The following is a 24281-nucleotide window of genomic DNA, read 5'->3' as shown; positions in this document are numbered from 1 at the left end:
GAGCCACTCAGTGAAGGAGCTTCAGACACACACACTGCGCTGACAGCGGAGCACACATAACAAGGGAGCGAACCCGTGAACCTCACCTGAGATCTTTCACCCCACCACTCAGCATCCGCATGGGCTTTTTAGAGGCCCTCTCGCCAGCTTCCAGTGAGTATTTTTACTCTAAGCTCTAACTTACATGCATCTCCTGTTCTCTTATACTCCCTTAACCTTCCTAGTCCTGTTCGCCTAGAAGAAAGCTACCTGCTGCCCACTCTCAAGCCCACACTGCTGTTTCTGGTTACAACACGCTTCCGTCCTGCTGTTCTCACCTGTTCTGCACAAGTCTGTGTCAGCCTCTGCTGCTACTGTGCCTGCTGAGAATCAACCCAAATGACCACAAACTTCACAGAAACGGATGTAAAGCCTATGCTTTCACTGGACATATCGTGCTTCACAAAGAACTGCATACTTTGCTGCTAAACCAAAGCTTTTATTAAAGAACTGTTTTTGAGAAGTTGACACCTGTTTCCCATGTTTTCTGTCCATGTGCCAGACCCGTTACAAAATATACAGTCAACATACACATTATGTGACTCTCTCTTACACACACACATGCGCACACTTCTCTCTCTCTCTCATTCTCTCTCTTTCTCTGTCTGTCTGTCTAGCTACACATGGCGCTTCTAAGCTGCCAGTGATCCAGACTCCCTTTGCCTTTACAGATCTGTCAGACTCATCTTGGTGTCTTGCTTCTGGTTGGAGATATATATACACATTTCTGGGTCTTTATGCCATCATCGTCGATTTATTCGACTATTGTTGATGCAAGGGCACGGAGCTATATGATGATGCCCCAGATTGAAGAGACACTTGCGGGCTCTCTCTTTCCTGGGAGCTCATCATCATTGAAAAAGCCGACTCTCCTTATCAAGCTGTGCAGACTAAGACTAGATGTTATTTGGCTAACATCTTCACTAGTGGGGAAGGCTTTTCAAGTAGCGGGTCAGGCTGGTGCACCTCTGCACACCATGGTGGTTCTGCAGGCGTACCAGGCTGACCTGCTGAAGGACTTGAGCACTTGAGGGTCCATCAACAGAGGGGGCGTTTTCAGAGCTGCGCCGATACATCTCTGGCTCAACCTCCTTGATGCCCACATCAAACGAGGGGGGACTTTGCACGCTGTAGACCCCCCTTCTTTTCCCTCGAGAAAGGCGTGTCAGGATTTCACAGTAAACACGCCCATTCAAGCCCTATTTATGCATTTACCTGGTTCCACCACTAAATGGTGCTTCGTATTCAAGGACACGTCAACGCAAGCCAGCAATCACGTGATTTTAACAACCCGCTCCCACCCCCGCCGAACTAACGCTATCAAACTGCACTAGAGATGAAGATGGCGGATTAATGGACTATTCGCGGTAAGTGGTGTTTTAATTTATAAAAATTTGTTTGGGATTAGTTTACAGTTTATTTCCCAGTTTAGTTTTTTATCGGCCGTTTTGAAAATCACTGGCAGCATCAGCAGCGTGCGATGTAACTTTAGATAACTTAATGATCTGTTTACCAAGTCTGGAGTTAACATTACAGCTTACTGTCAGTGTCACAAACTCACAATGTCACTCATCTTTAACTAAAAAAGACAATAAAGCTTCAAAAATACTATTAATGTCCTTATTACAAAAGCTGCACTACCCAAGGAAGAGTGTTTGTGATTTATAAAAATGCCCTTAGAGTCTGACCGCGTGTTGTCTGGATAAATTTAGCAATTATTTATTCTTTGGGTAAGAGTTAATCGGCAGGTTATTTCTGTGAATATAATGTGATGCAGTTCATGAAGGACACAAGCTAAGGATAGATGTACAGGAGCTAGCGAGCTAAACGCTCATAGACGGGTTTATATTTTTCTCAATTTGGCTGTGACTTTGCGTGGTAGCGTGAGCGCTTAGTTAACGAGCTGGATAAAAACTCTGACATGTTTATCCGTTAAGGAGTGGAGGGAGGGGGAGGTGTGTGTGTGAGGAGGTGTGGGGGGCTTCAGTACTCGGGAAGTTATAGTTTGGCTTCAGAGATGAACTAATATATACGAGTGTTATATCGCTTAACTTATTTGTATGAAAAGCGCATTAAGTAAATTCTCGGTAAATTTAATGCAGACGATAATACAGACAGACAGTGGTTAATGTTAACAAAGTTTAATGGTTGAAGTTAGCACAGGCAGTTTATTTACATTCCAGAATTCCCCAAAACAGTATTCTACACACTTTGTGGTGTAGGTTTACGAATATCTTTTATATTTATTACAACTAGATATTCTGTAAAGTTTATTTATCTTTGTCTTCACTAAATTCTCCTGTTTTCTTTAATCAGAGCTCCGCTGTGAAGGATTGGGGGGTCAGACGGATGATGGTTGGCCTTTTCGACCCACTGGAGGAGCCCGAACAAGCTGTTGAGGGAGCTGTAGGAGGGATGACGTCACAGTGCAAGAGCTTTAGAATGATGTTTGGTCAGGTCTACTGTATATCCTGAACATAGAATTGCAAAACGTCTGATACTTTAGGGGGGAAACAAAGAATTAAATAGTTCCATCTTTTATATTAAAATATCATTTTTTGAAAATATTAAAGAACCAGATAGAGACTGATATGCAGCTGGTGTTATCCGGGTATTTTAATGACCTTTAAGCAAAAATTAAACATGTTTTCACCTGTTTTAAACAAATTATTGTTTTACCTTTGACTAGTTTTGGAAGAATACATTTTATTTTTAAAGTCATGTGTGCGTGTTTTAATTGTTAGGGGATTGTTTGGGTATTTAAAAATACATTTACTTGAACCAACAACTTCAATGCGCAAAAAATGGAAACCGACGTTGTTTTAAATAGTTAAAGAGTTGGGCTAATAATAATGATAATAATAATAATAATAATAATAATATTACTGGTTATAGAAACAAATGAAAACAACAGTTAAATTGACACTTGATCATATGTATCTGTGCTAGTTTGTGATTATGTGAATTTTTTGGGGGTTTTAAGAACTCCATCAAAAGAGCAAAGAAAAACTTAGAAGGAGTGGAAGGTAAGAAACCTCAGTGGAGAATACTGACTTTGACATGGTGCTAATTGCTCTGTGTGTGTGTGTTTTGGCGGGGGGAGGGGTACTTCAGACTTACTTGTCTGTGCGCAAATGTTTGTGTTAAACCAACGGAGAAATGCAGGAGCGCACACACACAAACCTCTCATCCACAAACGCTTTAACTGTTGTTTTGTAAATCGTTAATTAAACCTATGAACACAGCTGTTCAGCATCAGTCCTAAACACAAGCGCAGGGTCTGTTTTTGTCCCTAATTGTAAGACACCAATATGTTAATAATTTACACAATGATAACATGTTGTTTATGTTTAATGTTTATTTTGTGGGAAAAGGTAATTAGCAATATTTAAAATAAAACAAACAAAGATGTAAGTGTTTCATACATTAAAATGCTGTGTATAACCAAGTGCCCCAACAAACATAGCAACAGTGTGGAGACAGTGTGCGCTGTGGGGATTGGAAGGTGAATGAGGATAATCATTTACAAGACAAAAGATGTTCAGAGGTGTGTTATGCCCTTAAACGCCCCCCTGCCACGGATTGCCCCCCATTACACAATCGCTATCTTTAAAGAAAAGTCACCGCCTTTTTTCATTCAAACGCATTAGCGAGTGTTTTTTTTTTTTATGCTCGGTTTTGTAAACACAGTTGCGTTCAGTCACACGATGGAACCAATTACCCAAACAGCAGCAGCAACAACCATTATTATTACACTTTGTTGAATTTATATGGCTTAAATATTTTGCAGCTCTGTCCTCTTTGCATTGCTACGTGTTTATTTACTTCCTTTTCGCATTGCACGTATAATGCACTCTAAAATCAACACTATCAAACTTGGAAATGATATAACGTCCAATTAAACCTCATGTTATTAAAAGTAACAAATTTGTCACTACTCTTCTCTTATGCAGCATGGCTAAAAAGATAATAAAAATTACACCAAAGTGCTGCAGGTTTGGTGTCTGTGAGCTTTTCCTAATTAGAGTTAGATGGGGGGCATTTTGTGGCTACTCCAGTTACACTTTAGATATTAAGTGTATTGAACTCACAGAGGGGAGTTCTGTTCTGTTCTCTTCGTCCTAGCTTAATTTCATCTCAAGAAATAATATAAAGTGTTGGAAAGTCTGAGTTCATCTCCCCAGCCAGTGTTGTGTATGGGCAGGGTAGCATCATGGCAGGATTGGTGTAATTTTTATTATCTTTTTAGCCGTGCTGCGTAAGAGAAGAGTAGTGACAAATTCATTACTTTCGTTACTGGACATGGTCTATTTTGTCCGCAAGTGAAATACATCAATACGTTAATAATTTACACTACGATAACATTAGTGCAGAAGGATCCAAAGAGACGTGACTTTGAGACGTTCACAGTATATTCGAACCGTAGACAGGGTTTATTCTGCAGAACATTACAAAACAGCCATGTCCAATAAAACAGTGCATCTTTAATAAGCCACATTGGTTTCGGGTTAGAAGTAAAATTAACGAAAGACTGAGAAGCCCCGTAAACTTGACCCTGACAATAATAGTCGATTGTTTTTATATTTATGTTTTTTTTAAATATATATTTTTAAATGTTCAAATGAACGTTTCAGAGTATATAATTTGTTGTGTCATCTGTTTTCAGCGTTGGCTGATTTTGTGATTGAGACCCATGGGTTACATTGAAATATTTTTATTAGTAGTAGTAAGCCAGGCTTTAGTAACCTTGGATAAATCACAATATAAGCCCTCTCTCGCGCACACGCTCTCTCTCACTCTCTCTCTCTCACACACACACACACGTACACACACAAACAAATAACACATGAAATCGCGTAAAACCAAATAAAACTATGGCAAAAATATATAAGCAGTAAAAAATACAGTAGTATCCTGTAGGTGATCCCTGTCCTGATAACAGGCGCTAACCCTCTGGAACTGTTTAGTTCTGTTAGTATTGTGTTCAAGTGTGAATGTTTATGGGGATTTAATCTATCTCTGCTGCTGCATCTATTCACCGTAGTGATAAGTGATTAATGTCCCATCAGATCTTTGATGGGGAAACGTTATGCTGGTTAAATGACTAAAAACATACTGATCCGTGTGAACAAATTTATTCCAGGTATTATGCGTTATTAATCGATTTGTTATGCCAATTTTTGACTATCAGCGAAAAAAAACATCAGCAAAAACATAAAAAATATAACGAAAACAAACTCAAGCAGAAGTTAAATTTTAAGCTTTACTTTGCAGCAAAATATTATCTACCAGTGTATTAAAAGGAAATAGATAAAATACACCGTAATGTAAAATACTGTACATACTGTAGCCCGCATTTGTATTCCGTACCTACAACGATCGGTATAGACGTAAGTTATGTTATATATATTAAATATGGTAACCGGCTGCTTGGACACTGCAGTTAACTGAAGCAGTCAATGGTCCATCTGGCGGGATTATACAGCATTCCAACCATCTTTTTAGAAAGCGCGTGGGGGCGTTTATGGGGCGGGGCATCGTTAACTACGTCATCGCGGGGGATCACATTCCGTGCACGGATCGATCATGGTCTTGTCATGGACCTGTCATGCTCCAAGCGGCTGTTTGATGTGGCTACCACTGTGTATATATATATATATATATATATATATATATATATATATATATAAAAACTAATTTATATATTCGTGTTTAATTAAATTCTAAACATTTTAATAAATAGTGCAGAAATTCACACCATTTTGGGGGGAAGGGATTGGCTTGTACAGGCTACTTTACACTGATTAACAGTCAGCGGCCCGCTGTAACCAGCAGATCAAAGGAGCAGTTATCGGCTATGACACGTAGCCTTGTCAGTTTGGATGCCAGGGTTGGTTGGTTGGAGGCACGTTTGAAGGAGAAGATAACGTCACAAACACACACACAAACTCTCCGTGCACACACACACAATCTCTCCGTGCGCACATACACAATCTCTTCATGCATACACACCTACAGTAGGAGACGCGTGCACGGACACACACATACTCTCTGTGCACACACACAATCTCTCCATGCAAACACGCAGTATCTCTCTTTGCAGATACAGCATGCAGGGAACAACTGAACAACAGGTTTTCACTCCGTAATACACCTGGCCATTAATTAAAATAAATATTTAGGCTTAAAAAGATGCTTTAAAATTCATTCATTGGCGTGTATAAACCCTCGGCTCACACTTTCACTTAACAAAAGGCAGCGTTTTGATCAAAAGGATGATAAATGCGTGCAATTTATCGATAAAAATGCAGACATAACCCCAAAAAAACAACAAACACAAATATATAGGCTACTCGCTAGATAAACGCTGGCTTTTCCAACACGCCAGCGCGCTCCAATGTGAGCCGATTTATTTAAGTCATAATTGAAGAATATATATAGGGGGATAAATAATATAGAGAAAGCATAATATGACTGTCCATACAGTAAATAAAAAGAAAAGTATAAAATCTAACTATTAAGCCTGATTTAATTGCTATCATTATTCATTTTATCTTTTAAATCTATTTTAGGCAGAGATGTCCGCTTTGTCTTCTTAATTCATTTAAACCCCCCTACATTATTTGCCAACAGCACACACAGTTTCTGCAGAATCTTCTGACACAATGCTTGCTCTGAAGGACTATACTCAACAAGAATATAGAGAATAAGAATTATATTTATAATAAAATAATTATTTAAATATTAAAATTATATCAAATAAGAACTTTATCTAAAAGCTAGACCAACCAAATTTCCTGATAGCCTACTATCAGGAAATTAAATTAATTTCAAGACCATTTAAACTGAGGCATTGCCATGTCTTTCATTGTTTTGTTCTTGTTAAGACCTTACAAAAACTATAGAATAAACTTATTAGGAATTTTAAAGCACGATTTGGGGCATCTCAGTTCGTCATTATGAAAATAATATAAAGCACATATACACACATTCATCATGAAATATCTGTTGTAAAACAAAATAAAATTCATGTTTGCTTCAGCATTGGAAAAAATATTGCTTTAGATAAAGTCCTTCCATGCGCCATCTGGCGGATATTCAGTGAAGCACAACACATATTTTTAAATTCCCGAATGTTGTTTGCAGCAAGTTGCAGCACGCCACGCCCAAATTGCAGCATCTCGCGGGAAAACACGCGCATTCTTAATGGCCACATCTGTATTTATAACCTTATAAGACGTCCGAGGTTATACTGTCATGCACACTCGCTCCGCAACCGGCACCAGGACCCGGAAGAAGTACGGTCGCGACACAGGAAGCATGAATAGAGGCAAAATGGCACTTCACATTGCTCAGTCATTGAGTTGCCCATGTTGGTTCCGATGTTTACCTGCCGAATCATGAGTACTCACTTTTTTTGGGTTTATATTCCTGACCGAGTGTGTGTTGTAAGAACGCAAGTTTGTGTAGATTCTTGCTCTCATTACGAGAGAGTTCTAAGAATAGTTGCGTGGTTATCCTGCCTTTTCGCGCTGCTTCCGCGTTTGGGTTACCATCCACACTACATGGGCTAAACTGCTAAGTCGTCTGTTGTTACCTCCGGTTTGTCCCATTACATATACAAGCCAAACTTTGGTGTGTTTGACACACATTCTTCAACAACCGGTTGAACAAAGAGCGTTCCCAATAGCGTTTTCACACAGCATCTCGTTCCCACTTTTTCAGGGAACAGGGTTACAGTCAAGTAACCTGAGACGTTCGTTTTGGTGCACCTCTTTTGTTTCTTCATTGTTTAATACACTTTGGGTTACCGGTTACATTGGTTGTGAGCTTTACTGGTCCCGAGCACTAACACTTCACCAGAGACTTGATTAAAAATCCTGTTTAGTGTAACGAAGTTATTAATTTATTCGATCATAATAAAGTGAGTCCCATTGTGTATAGATTTTGTACTGATAAGATCAGTTTGTACTTAAACTAGTCAGATCCTTATCTATATAATACTTTATAATACCATTACTTTAGTGTCTTTTAAGACATGTTTTGACTTGGAGGTATGTGCAAGATCACTGTCCTGCTGATGGACAGATATTGATGGACAGATCTCTTAGAATACTGACAATCTCAGTATCAGTTAAATAATTTTCAAAACTTATATAATATTAAAAATTTATATAATCAGATGGCGCCGGTGAGGTTGGCTGCCGTCACAACTGCTCTGATCTATTTTACTTTGTTTTCGTCTTTTAAGTTATCTCTGAGTAACTTTAAACCGGCTAATTTATCACCATTGAGTGCATTAGGTATGATAGAGACACTCTTGTTTTTATTGGAATACAATGTACTCACAATTCATCGTTTTTAACTTCGGATCCGAGCTGGCCGAGTGAGATCCTGAGGGAGAACATAGGACGCGACACGAAGCGGCGGCCCCGAGGGAAACGAGCCGGCGTCAGGAACAGGCTGAGAGCTCGTTCACACCGCACACCTCTGCCTAGCATCCTGCTTGCCAACGTCCAGTCACTGAAGAACAAGCTCGATGACCTCAGGGCCAGGATAAAGTTCCAGAGAAACATTCGGGACTGCAATCTCCTTTGCTTCACCAAGACATGGCTGAACCCAGCGGTGCCGGACCACGCCATCCAGCCGGCCGAGTTCTTCTCGGTTCACCGCAAGGACAGGACATGGGACTCGGGGAAGTCAAGGAGAGGCGGCGTGTGCTTAATGGTGAACAGCAGCTGGTGCAACAGCGCGAGCGTTGTTCCTCACACACGCTCCTGCACACCAAATCTGGAACTACTGTCCATCATGTGTCGTCCTTTTTATCTACCTCGGGAGTTCACATCTGTCATAATCAGCGCCGCATGAGGTACTCACACAGCACCAGACACCGCTGCTGTACAGGATGCTGCGCTCATTGTGGCGGGGGACTTTAATAGTGCCAACCTCAAACGCGCAGCACCAAACTTTTATCAGCACATCACCTGCCCCACCAGGGGCGAAAGGACACTAGATCATTGTTACACATTGGTATACAACAGGACGGCTTTAAGGCACAATCTCGTCCACTGTTTGGTAAATCCGACCATGCCGCCATCTTCCTTATGCCAAAATACAAACAAAGGCTGAAACAGGAAGTTCTGGTTCAGAGGGAGGTTGCACATTGGACGGACCAATCGGTGGCCGCGTTACAGGACGCACTCGATGACGCAGACTGGGTTTCCCAACCAGAAGCCGTGGGTGGATAAAATCATCCACAATGCTTTGAGATCCCGCACCGCTGCCTACAACACGGGACTCGCGTCGGGGGACATGGAACCATACAAGGCTGCGTCATACAGCATCCGGAAGGCGGTGAAAAAGGCGAAGCAGTGCTACGGGAGGAAACTAGAGTCACAGCTCCAACAGAGTGATTTTAGGAGCCTGTGGCAGGGACTAGGGACAATTACGAATTATAAAGCACCAACAACCAGTATGACACCTATGACTGCGTGGCCACTACCAACTCCACCGCCGTCATCAAGTTTGCTGACGACACTGTTGTGGTGGGCCTGATCACGAACAACGATGAGTCGGCCTACCTAGAGGAGATTGTTCCTCTGGCACCATTTCTCCAGATTTCCAATCTCCTCGTGAACGTCAGCAAGACAATGGAGATGATTGTGGACTTTTGTACAAAGCAGGAGAGGAACTACCAGACCCCAGACATCAACAGGAGCCCAGTGGAGAGAGTGGACAGCTTTCGATACCTCTGTGTTCACATCACGCAGGACCTGTCATGGTCCTGTCACATCAACACCGTGGTGAAAAAGGTTCGGCAGCATCTCTACCACCTCAGACGCTTGAGAGACTTTAGACTGCCCTCCAAGGTGCTCAGGAATTTCTACTCCTGCACCATAGAGAGCGTCCTGACGGGAAACATCACAACCTGGTTCGGGAACAGCACCATGCAGGACAGACGAGCTCTACAGAGGGTGGTGCGTTCAGCTGAACGAATCATCCGCACAGAGCTCCCTGACCTGCACTCGATCTACAGCAAACGGTGCTGGACTAAGGCCAGGAAGATGGTGAAGGACCTCAGCCATCCCAACAATGGACTGTTCTCTCTGTTGCGGTCTGGGAAGCGATTCCGCTCCCTGAAGACCAATACAGAGAGATTAAGGAGGAGCTTCTTCCCGCAGGCCATAAGGTCTCTCAACCACAACACAATACAGGACTAATATAATCTCTTTTACATCCAACACTGACTGGGCATTCATGCCCACTATGGACACATTCATGTACACTTTTTGCACTATATACTTATACTTTCATTATGGACCACTGCACAAATCACTTTAATAATAAGACACTTTAAGAAGTCACTTTATGCATATTTGCACACCTCAGCCATTTTTACATTTCTTATATGGACAAATTTCTATTTTCTTCTTTTATTTTTCTATGTTATATCTATTTTGTTCTTATTTGTACAGTATCTTTTTATTTTATTTTACTTAGCACATTATATTTTACTAGTTAATTTCATTTTCTGCAATATTTCTTTTACTGCAATATATCTTTATTTTTACTTGTACAGTATATTTTACCAGTTAACTTTAAAGGAAATATGGTAGAAAATATTCATATTTATTTTTTATGTTAAAGCTTTTATTTTAAGGTCACTGGTAGTCAAAAAAGCATTTCACTGCATATCGTACTGTGTATGACTGTGTGTATGTGACAAATAAAATTTTAATTTGATTTACATCTTGAAAAAAAAGCATTTTATCAGCATTATGGATGAGAAATTAAACACTTGTAAGAGAGTACAAATTTTAATATGCTACATCCATTAAAATAGAAGTTTAAAAACATTTAGATTTTTATTTAATTTAAATTGAACAATTATAACACAACTATTTATGTCAAAGGTGTTACTAATAGGGTGTGTGAGTGATTGTCTGTGTGTGTGCCCTGCAATGGATTCGCACCCTGTCCAGGGTGTACCCTGCCTCGTGCCCTAGGCCTCCTGGGATAGGCTCCAGGTACTGTACTTGTACCATAAAAGAGCCATGGATGTACACAAAGTGGAGATTTGAAAATGTTTATCACTTTTGGCATAAACTACTTAGAATAAACTGGCATTATGGATGTGCTATTCTCAGGTTATGTTCACACTACAAATTATGTATAGAACTTGCCCAAATGGTGAATTGTTAACATATAACATCTGGAATAGTTATTATAAAAACCTAACTATAAAATAATTAAAACTTTTTTCAAATACTTTCCCCTATTTTCCTCTCATTTTCATTGAACGATTATTCAGTATTTTCAATTTTGTAAGAACCCTGTGGATAATTTGTAAGGGCCAGGGGTAGCTCAGTGGTTAAGGCACTGGACTACGGGTTGGTTGCCACTGTTGGGCCCTTGAGCGAGGCCCTTAACCCTCATCTCTTTTGCTCTCTCTCTCTCCCTCTCTCCCTTTTCCTCTACCTATCTCTGTCAAGCTATACATGTCGCTCCTGAGCTGCCATTGATCCAGACCTCCTCTGCCCTCTGGACCTGTCTAACTCGTCCTGGAGTCCTGCATCTCGTTGGAGATCTCATCACATGGATGCCCCGTGTGGTCTGCCTGGGATGCGTATGGTGACTGGGGATGGCTCCACTTTTCCATGAAGGTGGTCCTGTCCTTGACTGATGCAGACAGGTATTCTGGACCTGTGACTTTGGACGCTCAATAGTTCAGGACTGGAATTTCTTACAGTCTACCTGTACTTACCTGTGCTTACCTGTACTCTACTCCTCTTATACTGAACTTCCAGTCTCGCATAATATTATGCACATCAATTCCTGCTATCTGTTTTCACCCAAATGAGGATGGGTTCCTGTTGAGTCTGGGTCCTCTCAAGGTTTCTTCCTATTACCATCTCAGGGAGTTTTTCTTTGCCACTGTCGCCGTCGTCCACGGCTTGCTCATCAGGGACAATCATATCATTTTGATTCATACACATTCACAAAATTCTGCCAAATGCCTTAATGTAATGTATTTCCTGCTTTTCCCTTAGTAAGATAGAGAACTTTGCATGGAATTTGCCATTATTTTAATTTTTTATTATAATTATCCTTTCTTATTAATTTTCTGAAGTTCAGCAGTCTTTGTATTCAGTTGAACCTTTTGTGTCAACCTTTGATGTTTGTTTATCCCTCAGAGTGACATCTGTGCCTCTTTCCTGAAATATTTGTATAGTCCGACTCTATATTTAGAGTTGCAAACAATTTATTGTATGCTGTAGATACAAAAGATACAATTTTGGAAATTGCTATTTAGAAAGAACGGGACTTGTATATGTCCACATTTGTTCTCTGACTCTAAGTTCTTGGAATCTCCCATGCTATCAAGAGGGAAAAAATGCCCCTTAAATACAGCTACAGGAATACTTAGAGGTAACTGCTATTAATTGCTAATTATGACAATTATAAAAGTGTTCACATAATTTTCTGCTGAATGTTTAATGAGACTGTCAACTTGATAAATGTAAAATTGTGACCCACAGGAATTATAATAAGTAAAATACAGGTGAGATAAATCTGCATCTAATCAAATGTTTTAAAATAAGCTTTGATGAGAAACAAAGATAATAGCCTTTTTCCCTAATTTCATTGTATGGTAACATAAAATATGTGAAGGAAAGAAAATCCAATACTATATATAAGAGATTTTGTTGACTGTGATTATTATTTATTTTATGTCAAGTTTATTTGATTTAGATTTAATACAAATTCTGTATTTTCCATAAAACTATTTTTTATACAAACCAATGTCGCATAAAAAAACAAGACCCTAACAATAATTGTTCAGAAGCATTTTAGATATTGTGGTCATTGTCATTATTTGTGCCTTGTAAAAAGAGAAACTATTTTTAATTGTAGTTGGGCCAGGTGAAATGCAACATGGGTCATTCTTCTTTTTGTGGTGGCCCTCTACTTTACAACGGTTGAAATAAAATTTAACTACCAATAAATTATAAAATGTTTGCATATTTGTAATCTGTAAAGTAAACACTATTTGTGGACTGTTAATAGTTATACTTTTGTTTTAAAATACATATGATGCTTATAAGAGGTGCAACAATATAACAATGTAAATACAAATAAAGTGGTTATATTGTGTATATAGATTTCATTTAAACATGTACAACATATTTTGGTATATTTAAGAAAAAAAACTTTCCAAATTAATGTCTGTAGTGTTGACAATGGATGTCGCCTGTTTAAAGGGGTCATCCAGACACATTTTTCATTAAATGTTAATATGATCTTTAGGGTCCTAATGAAAAGTTTGTAATAGGCTATATTTAATAAAAAATTCTTAATGGTTGTGTAAAAAAAAAAAAACACTACTTTTAACTGGTAAAAACTAGCTCTGTTCTCAGCAACTTCAGTTCAGTACAGTTTCAGTACATGTTCCTTTAAATGCTTATGATCTCTGCTGAGGCCACCCCCCTCAGTTCTGTGGGGAGTGTCTTCACAACACACGTGGGGTATAGCCACGGGAGTGTAGTCCAGTGCGGGCAATGCTTTGGACTGCATTACCCACAAAGCATTGCCCGCACTGTGTTGTGGGCAATGCTTTGTGGGTAATGCAGTCCAAACTGAAAAACGCTGGAATATAGAGCCTGAGCCTGTTTTCTTAAGTAGTTTTTAATTTAAGTACGGAACCTACACAGCGACACTAACCTGACAACGCAAAAATTAAAAGAATGGCCATGCATTGACTCGATTTGTCTTTCTCATCACTGCATGGGCATGAATTAACGGGCTTGTTACGCTGCCGCAAGCAACAACAACAAAAGCGAAGAAGCATAATATAGTTTTCCGACTACGTACACAGTTTGCAACTAGACAATCACCTTAATGCTTTGTTTATTATAAACGGGCGATTAGGGATTATATAGAGACGGATGTACACAGAGAACAACCATAACCATGTTCTATGAGAGTATAAGTTAACTTACACTCCGCATTCATCGTGATTATTAAAAAGGCGATCTGCAAAGATTCATAGAAAAAGGAATTACGAGCCTGGTGAAAATGAAGCAGAAACACGAAGTTAGTACAGATCCATTTTTTAGGAGCAGCTTCGTAGCAAAACCTGCTTTATATTGACCCGCGTTTATAAAGCAGTCTGGTGAAAAATGATTAGGGCAAACATGAACGCATTTAGGTAGATCAGCGGGGACGTTAGCTTCAAAAACAAAATTCAGCCACTGCGTCCTCAGTGGCTCAGATGTTGGTAGTGAATGACTACTGCTGTGTTCGCTATTACACCCAACAACTGTACAACACACTCGCTTATGCAACATTTTGCTCCAGCGGCGAAAAACAATGGCCAACAGCTTCTTCTTACTCGGGGCGGGTCTTTGCTAAAACACCAGTGTCAATCAACTAGTGTAGGAGCGGCCTTTTGCGGTGTGGCGTCACATCGACAGGCACATCGACAGGCATTTGCGATTGGCCTGATTTCAGAAGGGGCATGTTATTGTAATAAATAAAAAGAAAACCACTGGAAATAATATATTCTTTATTATAAATTTTCTTAAAATAAGTTCAATTTCTGACAATTTTATGTATCACACTTTATTAGTGTTTGTAGTGTTATGTTAATACAGTTGCAGATCTGACATATTTTAATCAAATTATGATGCAGCCACCATTTTAGAAAAGTCTGGATTTAGACTCATTTGTCTGTGGTGTTACTGTCCATGTTGTTACTGTCTTTTCTGGTAACACCACAGATACTTTAATAATTCTATTTATATCTCCTATTTTATTCTATAGTTCTATTTTTAAACAAACAAATAGGACATTTATAATGATACAATTATATCTCTAATATCTACAGTTTTGCTCTATAAGCTTCTAATTGTTAAACATTTTATACAATAAAAGGTGGTGTCTCTGGTTTTACTTCAAAATGTATCTGAAATTTTTCTTCAGACCCATTTAACCTTATCTTATAATTTAATGCTTTTAAACTGTAAAAAGTTTTTAATCTCTTAGAATAAAGACTACAAAGATACCACAGACCATTGTTCCTGTCTTTTTTTTAATGTATATCCAAATTTTAAAAAGAAACTACAATGAAACCTCGGATTGCGAGTAACGCAGTTTGCGAGTGCTACGCATGACGAGCACGCATGATCACAATTGAGCCAATGTTTTTTCTATCTCGCACGCTGCAGAATTGTGGGTAATCGTCTCCCGTCCCGTCTTAGTACTGTATGCGTCTCTCACTGGTATAATCAACATCCGAGCATGCATGTACTGTTTACTATAACACTGCGTGCGTGTAAAGCCTCTTTTATTTTTGTGTTTGTGTGTGCAGCGTGTGCGTGTACTGTTTATTATAACACTGCCCTGATTTCGTTGTGTGCGCTCACGTCATTGGACACAGTGCCCCTTTACATGCACCCCTTCCCACGCCTTTACACACACACACTCTAACGGAAACACTGCCCTGTCATGATTCTTTTCAAAGGTGAAGTGCAGGTTAATTTGTTTTATTTTTACTTTACAGCAGAGGTCCATTAGTGTGTGCGTGCACTCGAGTGTCAGAGATGTTTCTTGTTAATTTTCCCAATGAGAGTGTGTGTTTGTGTGTGTGTTTGTGTGTGTGAAAGTCGTTTCGCACAATAGGTTAAAGCACACACAGCCCATACACGCACAAACATACACGCATGCGGTTGTGCACATAAACACACAAATACATAGTGCGTGCGTGCACAAATACTGAATACGGAAACATTTATCTGTCTGGATTTATTTTTACTTTTTTCAAAGGTAAAATGTTTTATTTTTACTTTATATTTTGTATTTATTTTTTATGTATTTATTCTTTTTAGGTTGTGGAATGAATAATTTAAGTTTTCATTATTTTTTATGGGGAAATTTGATTTACGAGTGTTTTGATATCTGAGGACACTTTCGGAACGAATTATGCTCGCAAACTGAATCATTAAAATAGTTTATTTATTTATTAATTATTACCTAATACCCCTTGCATACCCCTGCTCATTTTAGAACAAGCCAAAATTTTACTTCAAACATTGGTAACACTCACTCACTCACTTACTCATCTTCTATACCGCTCTATCCTGTATTTAGGGTCGTGGGGACCTGGAGGCCTAGGGCACGAAGCAGGGTACACCCTGGACAGGGTGCAAATCTATTGCAGGGCACACACACAGACAATCACTCACACACCCTATTGGTAACACCTTAGACATAAATAGTTGTGTTATAATTGTTTAATTTAAATTAAATAAAAATCTAAATGTTTTTAAACTTCTATTTTAATGGATGTAGCATATTAAAATAATATACAGGCTTAGGCATACAAATACATTATTAAAAACATGCATTTTTACGAATTCTGCCTCCCTCATTTGCCACACCAATCAAGGAATGCCCCTGAGTCATTCGGACATAAGTTTTTAAGAAATTTCCAAGATTTTCCTTCTTGGGCTTACAGTCTGTTCTAAAAAAAGAAAAAGAAAAAATAATAATACAAATTGCCTTTGGTAGGAAATATCGTTTTAAAAATTGGAAAAGTTCCAAAATAGGAGTGAAGAAATAAAAAAACTATTGTGACAAAAGCTGAAAAGGAATTGGCTTTATACTCAAACTGACAGAAACCTATTGGCTAAGGTTGTCTTCAATGGGGCTGTTCAAATATGGAAGGCCAGAAGATCATAAAGATAAAGAAACATAAAGATCACATAATTCATGTTTAAAATATTCTTTTCTCAGATTTACTCTCCACAAAAACAAAGCTGCATGCCCTTAAACATTTGCCCTGCCCGACACATAAGACGGCCTTATTGTTAAACTTTTTAGGAAACTTGGCTTAGGGGTGAATTAAATGCAGTTAAAGTCAAATTAATGTAAGTAATCAGATATGGGGAAAAATCCTTGCCAATTCCCCAATTTTGTTTCTACATGTTTATAAATATTGTGGCGTGTCTGAGCACGCTGAGCCCATATTGGCGGTACATCACGGCGGAAGAGCAGCTCAGTGGCGCTCGGTTCGTGAACCTAGCCGGGGACAGGGCTACCCGTCGCGGCTAGGCAACGAGCAAGTCTCCAACGTTTCGCGGCGAGGCCGAGGCACGGGACCTCGGACTACAACGTTTTCAGGCCTGAGGGACAGCGTACACCAGCAGCCGCTAAACTAGCGCCGGGAGGACGCTTGGTAAGCCGCGCTGGGCTTTACGTCGACTATGTGCTGGACGGCGTCTTACTGCGGGCGCTCGTGGACACCGGCTCCACTGTTTCGCTGCTGCGCTCTGGATTACTGGGGCAAATCAAGCGTGTTTGCGGACGGCCTGATCCTGCCTTCAACATCCGCACTGTTGCTGGTGCGCGTGGTTCGTACTGCGGGCGAGTGGAGCGCCGTGGCGATGTAGAACCCTCGACGCTGAACATTCTCCCTGTGCAGTCCTCCAGGCTCTCCGGCGGTGATCAGCCGTCCGAGCCAGCGTGCAGCCGAGTTACTGCGTCACCCGCAGTGGCTTCGCCGGTGTCACAGCTGAACCGTGATCCGCCCATCGCCAAGCAGACGGGCCCCACCCAGCGCTCGCGGGCACCGCTGCAAGACTTTCGGGTGGGGGCACCTATGGGGCGTATGGGCGTGGACACTCACAGCTGGGGGCGAGATTTTGCTGCTGGAGAGCAGGTATGGGTGTGTTCCTCCGGAAGGAAGAGGGGGCTCGCGGGCAAGCTTATGTCCCACTGGGTGGGCACTTGCGCGGTAATTGCTCAGCTCTCCGATGTCTTCTACCGGGTGCGGTTGGCGGGGCGGGCACGAGTTGTGCTTCACCGGGACCATCTTGCGCCTTACCAGCCGCACGCCGAGGAAACATCGAACTCTGTGGAGGCCGGACCGCCTCAGGACAATGTTCGCGTTCATCCCTCACCTGCCAAAGGACGCCGGTGTTCCCACCACCAGCGCCGACCGCCTCCACGCCTCCGAAACAAAGTTCATCATGGTGACCAAAGAGTGTTGTTGGCACTGAGCAAAGAGCATTGTTGGCACTGCGAGCGGGTTGAAGAGCGTGTGGGTGGTCGCGACATCGAACACTTCCCGACCCCCGTGAATCAGAACATTCTCCCTGTGCAGTCCTCTGGAGCCTCCGTCGGTAATCCGCGGTCCGAGCCGGCGTGCAGCCGAGTTACTGCGTCGCCTAAAGCATCGCCTGTAGTCATTCCGCCTGTGCCACAGATGGACCGTGATCAGCTCATTGGCGAGCAGGAGAAGGATCCGGCGCTGCAGCGGGTACTGGGTTGGGTTAACGCGGGCCAGAGACCGGATTATGCCGCGATTGCTCACCTGGGACAAGAGGAAAAAGCTTTCCACTCGCAGTTTAATCGACTAGCGTTGCGGGGGGGTTTACTCTACCGCCACTGGGAACGGCCGTGTGGCGCTGGCGAATCTTTTCAGCTGCTGGTGCCGCGGACTCTGCGGGCACGAGTGTTAGGAATGGTTCACGGGCATGCGGGTGCTGGACACTTCGGAGTCACTAAAACACTGCAGCGGTTGCGCGCCCGCTTCTACTGGCCAGGTTGTGTGTGTGGGTTAGAAGTGTGTCTTGTGGTTTGTGTGACTTGTTGATTGTGAATGTGCTGTTTGTGTCTCAAGCTAAATAAAATACTCCCAGCCATTAGCATTGGGCAGCAAGAAAGCTCACTCGCCTCTTCAAGTTCCTGCTTAGCGGGGAAAAACGCTACAATATATTTAAAAATACATTTTTTTCTATAAAACTAGATGTCAGTGGGGTTGTGAAGATAATGAAGTGGTTGGAAAATAAAGTGAGTTGAACTTTAAAGCCCAAGGGAAGATTAAGAAATAAAATAATTAATTAAAATTAAATTGTGAAATGTGGAATTTTTTTTATTTGTTGGATGAACAATAATGCTGTCTGTCTGCAGGTTTCTCACAAGATAAAAAAAGTTTTTTTGATGAGTGCATTACTAATGGTGGGGATTTTTATTTTATTCATGTTCCCTTTTAACTTATTCTTAAATTCTTATTGCAACTCAACATAGTTGAAATTAGATCTGACCAACTGAAACAACCCCAGATAATAACACTACCTCCAGAGACTTTTACAGTGGGCACTAAGCATGAGGGCCACAAATTTCAGCAACCTCCTTAGTGATCTGTAAAAACAGTATCATCTTTTTCCACAACCACAGGGGATATCTTCCAACATGCTTATTTGGCTTGGGAAATAGTGTATGATGGTTGTGTGGTAAAAGTAATGTAAAGTGAGTAAAGTTCATCAGTTTAAACTTGTGTTGTTCCTTCTTTTCTGAATGGCAATTGACTTTACTTACCTTCTTAATGATAAGAGAAGGCTTTTTTAATATATATATATATCATGAATAATTTTTTTATTACATGTACCTTACAGCACAGTGAAATTATTATTATTATTTTTTTACATACCCTAGTTAGAAAGTCAGGATAGCCAGAATACAGTGCCCCCTAAAGCAGATAGGGTTGGACTTCCAACCTTCTGATCAGAAACCCAGCAACCCACAACCGATTTAGACCATTAACATTAACTTCACTCTCCCATGGAGGCAAACTTAATATATATATATAAAAAAAGTTTATTCATTTACTTAAACATAAGCACTGTTGAATATTTTAGCAACACTTCTAAAAGATTAAATGGCATGGTCAACCTTGTCATTAAAAATAAAGTCACAAATTAAATTAGTTAATTTTTAAACCTAATACAAGTACACATTGTATTACAATTGCTGTAACACTTAAATACCGTTAGATATTGTAGATATTGTGAAACTCAAAGTGTGCTTATATCATTATTATTATGTGCTTTACAGAGATATACAGCTCTCCTTTTAAACCAAACATTTTAATATTCTAAAAAGAAAGAAAGCCAGTACCAAGTTTGTCAATGATTTCCAATCAATTATACTGAAATGTAATCCATGAAACACTTTAAAACCTACAGAAATAGGCAAAACACAAATGATTCATTGCTTCCTCAAATACTGATAGCTTCGTTCCTGCTTTTATGACTGAATCTGCCTGTGGTGGCATGCAACATGTTAAATGGTAATATAATAATACATAACTGCAGAAGCTTTATCTCACCTGGCCAGGTTTTGCATCTTCACAAATAGAGGCTTCGTATGGGGTGGCCAGCTCAGGTGGATTGTCATTCACATCCAGAATACGGATGCTAACTGTAGTCTGAGAAGCCATGGATGGGTTATCTGAAGAGAGAGAGCAAAAGTGTGACGAAAAGGGTAATAAGGGGCATGAGCAGGTAAGAATGTATAACCAATATTCCACAATATCATTCAAAATCAGTGACAAGAGCACTTTCAGCAAGAAAACATATCTGAAGTATTTGTCATGTTAAACACTTTGTCTCTTTATTTTTAGCTACAAAGCTAACTGGCGTACAGTATAACAAAAGCCTAAATCCCAAATAGTTTTCCCACTCCTGATCAAGGCCCCTTCTGGGTTTTTGGGACAAGGGATTGTACACCCTAGCACGCCAGCTTTCGATTTAACGCTATTTGGGGTTCTACTTGGAAGTTAACAAAATTTATATTCTGAAGTGGAATACTTGAAATTATAAAGAAAAAATTACAAGATTTACAGAACTGTTCAACACTTCAATGGTTTATTCTTCTAAACTTCTGGCTACATACTGTAGTACCGGTAAGAATTTAAAACTACTTTCACCACTGTTCATTACACTAACGGCCGGTTGCCAGCTCCTCCCTAAGCCTCGTAGGATAGGCTCCAGGTCCCCAAGACCCTGAATACAGGATAAAGAGGTATAGATAAGTAAGTGATTAACTGTGTTTTTTTTTTCTTCTTTTGTGGTTTTTAATAAAGTAAACACAAACCTACAATAACTATTGGCTTTAAAACTTTAAACTGGTTGATAATTTTTGTAACATTTACCTTCTAGAATGCAGCACTATTGAATGTAATATTTTTCAATGTGCTTTGTGTGCATGTAAATTGTGAAACTATGCATTTCCAGCCAAAACAGTAAAATGCATTGTGTATCCTTTTACACATGATCTATAGATTTATAGATGCATATACAGTGAGGTCAATAAGTATTTGATCACCCTGTGATTTTGCAAGGTCTCTTAGTTATAAATCATGGAGGGGTCTACAATTTTCAGCATAGGTGCATTTTCACTGTGAAAGACAGAATCTAAAAAGAAAAATCCAGAAAATCACATTGTATGATTTTTTAACAATTTATTTGTGATTTACTGTGCCAAATTCAAATTAATTTTTTTCTGGATTGCAATTTAATCTAAATTGTAATTTATTGTTGTATATTTTAAATAAATATGTAATTCAAACATTTAAAATTTAATGCAAAAATATTGAAGTTATTAAATTGCTGTTGAAAAAATTTTTAAGTGTTAAAAATACCATCTTCTTTATTTTTAACCTCACAAATTCAGGTCCAGAAAATTTGGGTAATAAAATTCAGGTCGACAAAATTCAAGCACAGTGGTACTTTGGATTGCGAGAAATGTGGTCCGTGTGTGTTTTGCAAGATGAGCAAAATTTTACAAATAAATTTTAACTTGTTAAATGAGCAAGGTTTTGATAAATGAGTATTGTAGTATGTATGCGCTTTGTCTGCTGAGCGTTATGTAATCACAACTGAGCCAATGGTGGTTCTCCCTCTTGCGCTGTGGGATTGTGGGTAATCATCTCCCATGTCTCAGTGTGCCTGCGTCACTCGTATAGTCAACATTTATGCATAGTACATGTGTGCGCGTACAGCATTTTTTTTATTTTGTTTCCAAGTCATCTGTTCTTTAGTAATTGTACTGCAACAACAGCCTCTATAAAGAAAAAAAAAAGTTTAAATGACTGTAGCAGTGAAAAGTTTTTTAAACTTTAAAAAAGTTTAAACATTATGTACAAACATTTTTACTGCCACAAGTTTTTGTTAAGTTCATATAATTAAAGTTATACTTCCATACACCTCTCTTTTTAGAAAAATATGTAGAAATATATTTTTGTTGTTGTTTATTGCACTTTGAAGCAATTATTTGGTTTTATTTTATTTTTTTTTTTTTACATCATTAAAAAATTCTTGAAGTGGGGGAGTTAGGGTTGCATGGGTGTATGGCATATGAAAATGCTCCAAAAACACAAAAATACTGAGATACACTCTGGAGGAACTACTCTATAGCAGGTCTTAAAGGTTAAACACATGGTGAGCTATATAGTCTATAGACATATAGTCTGCAGCACATAAACACCTATGGATATATATTTTTTGCACAATTAATTAGCCAAAACATTTTGCACACAAGCAGAAAGCCACACACAGGTTTGTGTACCTTTCAGCCCGAGATTTTTAATCATACACATAATCATGCAGTCAGTTAGTAATATCTTAAATAATAAATCAAGTGTTCCATTCCAAAGACACAATCCTATCCACAGATGTTTTCATTAAGAATGCGCGTGTTTTCCCGCGAGATGCCGCAATTTAGCACGCAGCATCCCGCGACTTGCCGCAGGCAACATTCGGGAATTTAAATAAATGTTTTGTGCTTCCCTGAATATCCGCCAGATGGCGCATAGAAGGACTTTATCTATAATTCGGACCAAGTACAACGATAAATTGTGCATAAAATTAACCGAAAAAAAAAAAATCTTTACATTTTAACAGAAAATAATAGTGGGCTGGTAGGAACGTTATTTTTCCTTTAACTTAAATGGCTTAATGAAGTTAAATATACACAATAAATTAATAACTGCGTTTGCTTTACATTTGAGCACTCGTGTAAATAGCTTGTTCATTGCATATATACTACCATATCATATATTTTTGTCTAATACTGTTTTATTCATATTTTACAACATTATATGCAGTTTGTAATGTTCTTGCAATTTTAAAATATAACCTACGTATCTGAAGTACTTCAGCAGTGAATGGGAAATTTGGTCGGTCTGGCTTTTAGATAAAGTTCTTATTTAATATAATTTTATTATTTAATTAATTATCTTATTATAAACATGATTCTCATTCTCTATATTCTTGTCGAGTATAGTCCTTCATGTCTGCATTTTTCCGCACGTTTATCTTCCTGTTGATCAAAACGCTGCCTTTTGTTAAGGCTGCGGGTTTATACATGCCGATTAATGAATTTTAGATGAATTTTAAAGCATCTTTTTAGGCCTAAATATTTATTTTAATTTATGGCCAGGTGTATTACAAAGTGAAGACCTGTTCAGTTGTTTCCTGCACGGTGTATCTGCAAGGAGAGATTGTGCGTGAGTGTGCATGTAGAGTTTGTGTGTGTTTGTGACGTTATCTTCTCTTTCAAACGTGCTTTCAACCAAGCAACCCTGGCATCCAAACTCAGAAGGCTACGTGTCATAGCCAATAACTGCTCATTTGATCTGCTGGTTACAGCGGGTGCCGATTGTTGATCAGTGTATAGTAGCCTGTCCCCAAAAAATAGTGTAAATGTCTGCAACAATCACTAACTATTAAAATGTTAGGAATTTAATTAAACACAAATATATAAATTATATTTTCTTTATACATAATATTTTCATTTTATATATATATATATATATACAGTGGAACCTTATGTATTATAAGTAATGCGGTTTACAAGTGTTCCGGAAGACGTGTTTCGGGCAACTCCAGTCTCCAATAAAATGTTAGTTCTTCGGGTTTTTCCTGCCGTGTTTCAGGATGCTGAACATCTAACATCCCCCCCAGTTTAACCAAGTCGCTGAGCTTTGCCCCTTTCTGAGAAACTGGCAGCGTGGAAGCTACTGCCAAGTATATCTCCTTGGGCACTAAGCACTGTACAGAGAAACTACAGGATTCAGTTCTCACATCACCCTCCGCGTTTCAATGGCGTGGTCTCCACTTCCATGAAACCGGAAAGTACAAGAGGAACGGGGGGCTGCGTCCAATTTTTTAGATTTTGCGGGCTTTACCGCTATCCAAAAATGAATCAATGGAAATATTGCCACAACACAAGAGGTTCCTGAGGTTCGCTTTCGGGGGCGAAGCTTACCAGTATCGGTTCCTTCCATTTGGTCTAGCTTTTTCACCCGCACATACACAAAATACATGGATGTAGTTCTGGCTCTTACGACTCCAGAGCATCCGTATTGAATTACATGACTGGCTGGCCCAGTCTCAGTA

At 39.5% G+C, this 24281-nt stretch overlaps 1 protein-coding gene across 1 annotated transcript in view; it reads right to left on the bottom strand.

Moving 5' to 3' along the window:
- Positions 1 to 24281, bottom strand: part of LOC128526487 (cadherin-22) — a 366248-nt gene that overhangs the window by 63764 nt on the left and 278203 nt on the right. The window contains exon 9 of the mRNA XM_053498379.1: positions 20210 to 20331. Within this exon, the coding sequence (XP_053354354.1) occupies positions 20210 to 20331 (122 nt within the window). The remainder of the gene's footprint in view (positions 1 to 20209; positions 20332 to 24281) is intronic.

Source organism: Clarias gariepinus, chromosome 6, assembly GCF_024256425.1.
Source record: "Clarias gariepinus isolate MV-2021 ecotype Netherlands chromosome 6, CGAR_prim_01v2, whole genome shotgun sequence".
In the NCBI taxonomy this organism is placed as follows: domain Eukaryota; kingdom Metazoa; phylum Chordata; class Actinopteri; order Siluriformes; family Clariidae; genus Clarias; species Clarias gariepinus.
Note: the sequence above shows the minus strand (reverse complement) of the source record. Positions and strands in the feature narration are given on the sequence as shown.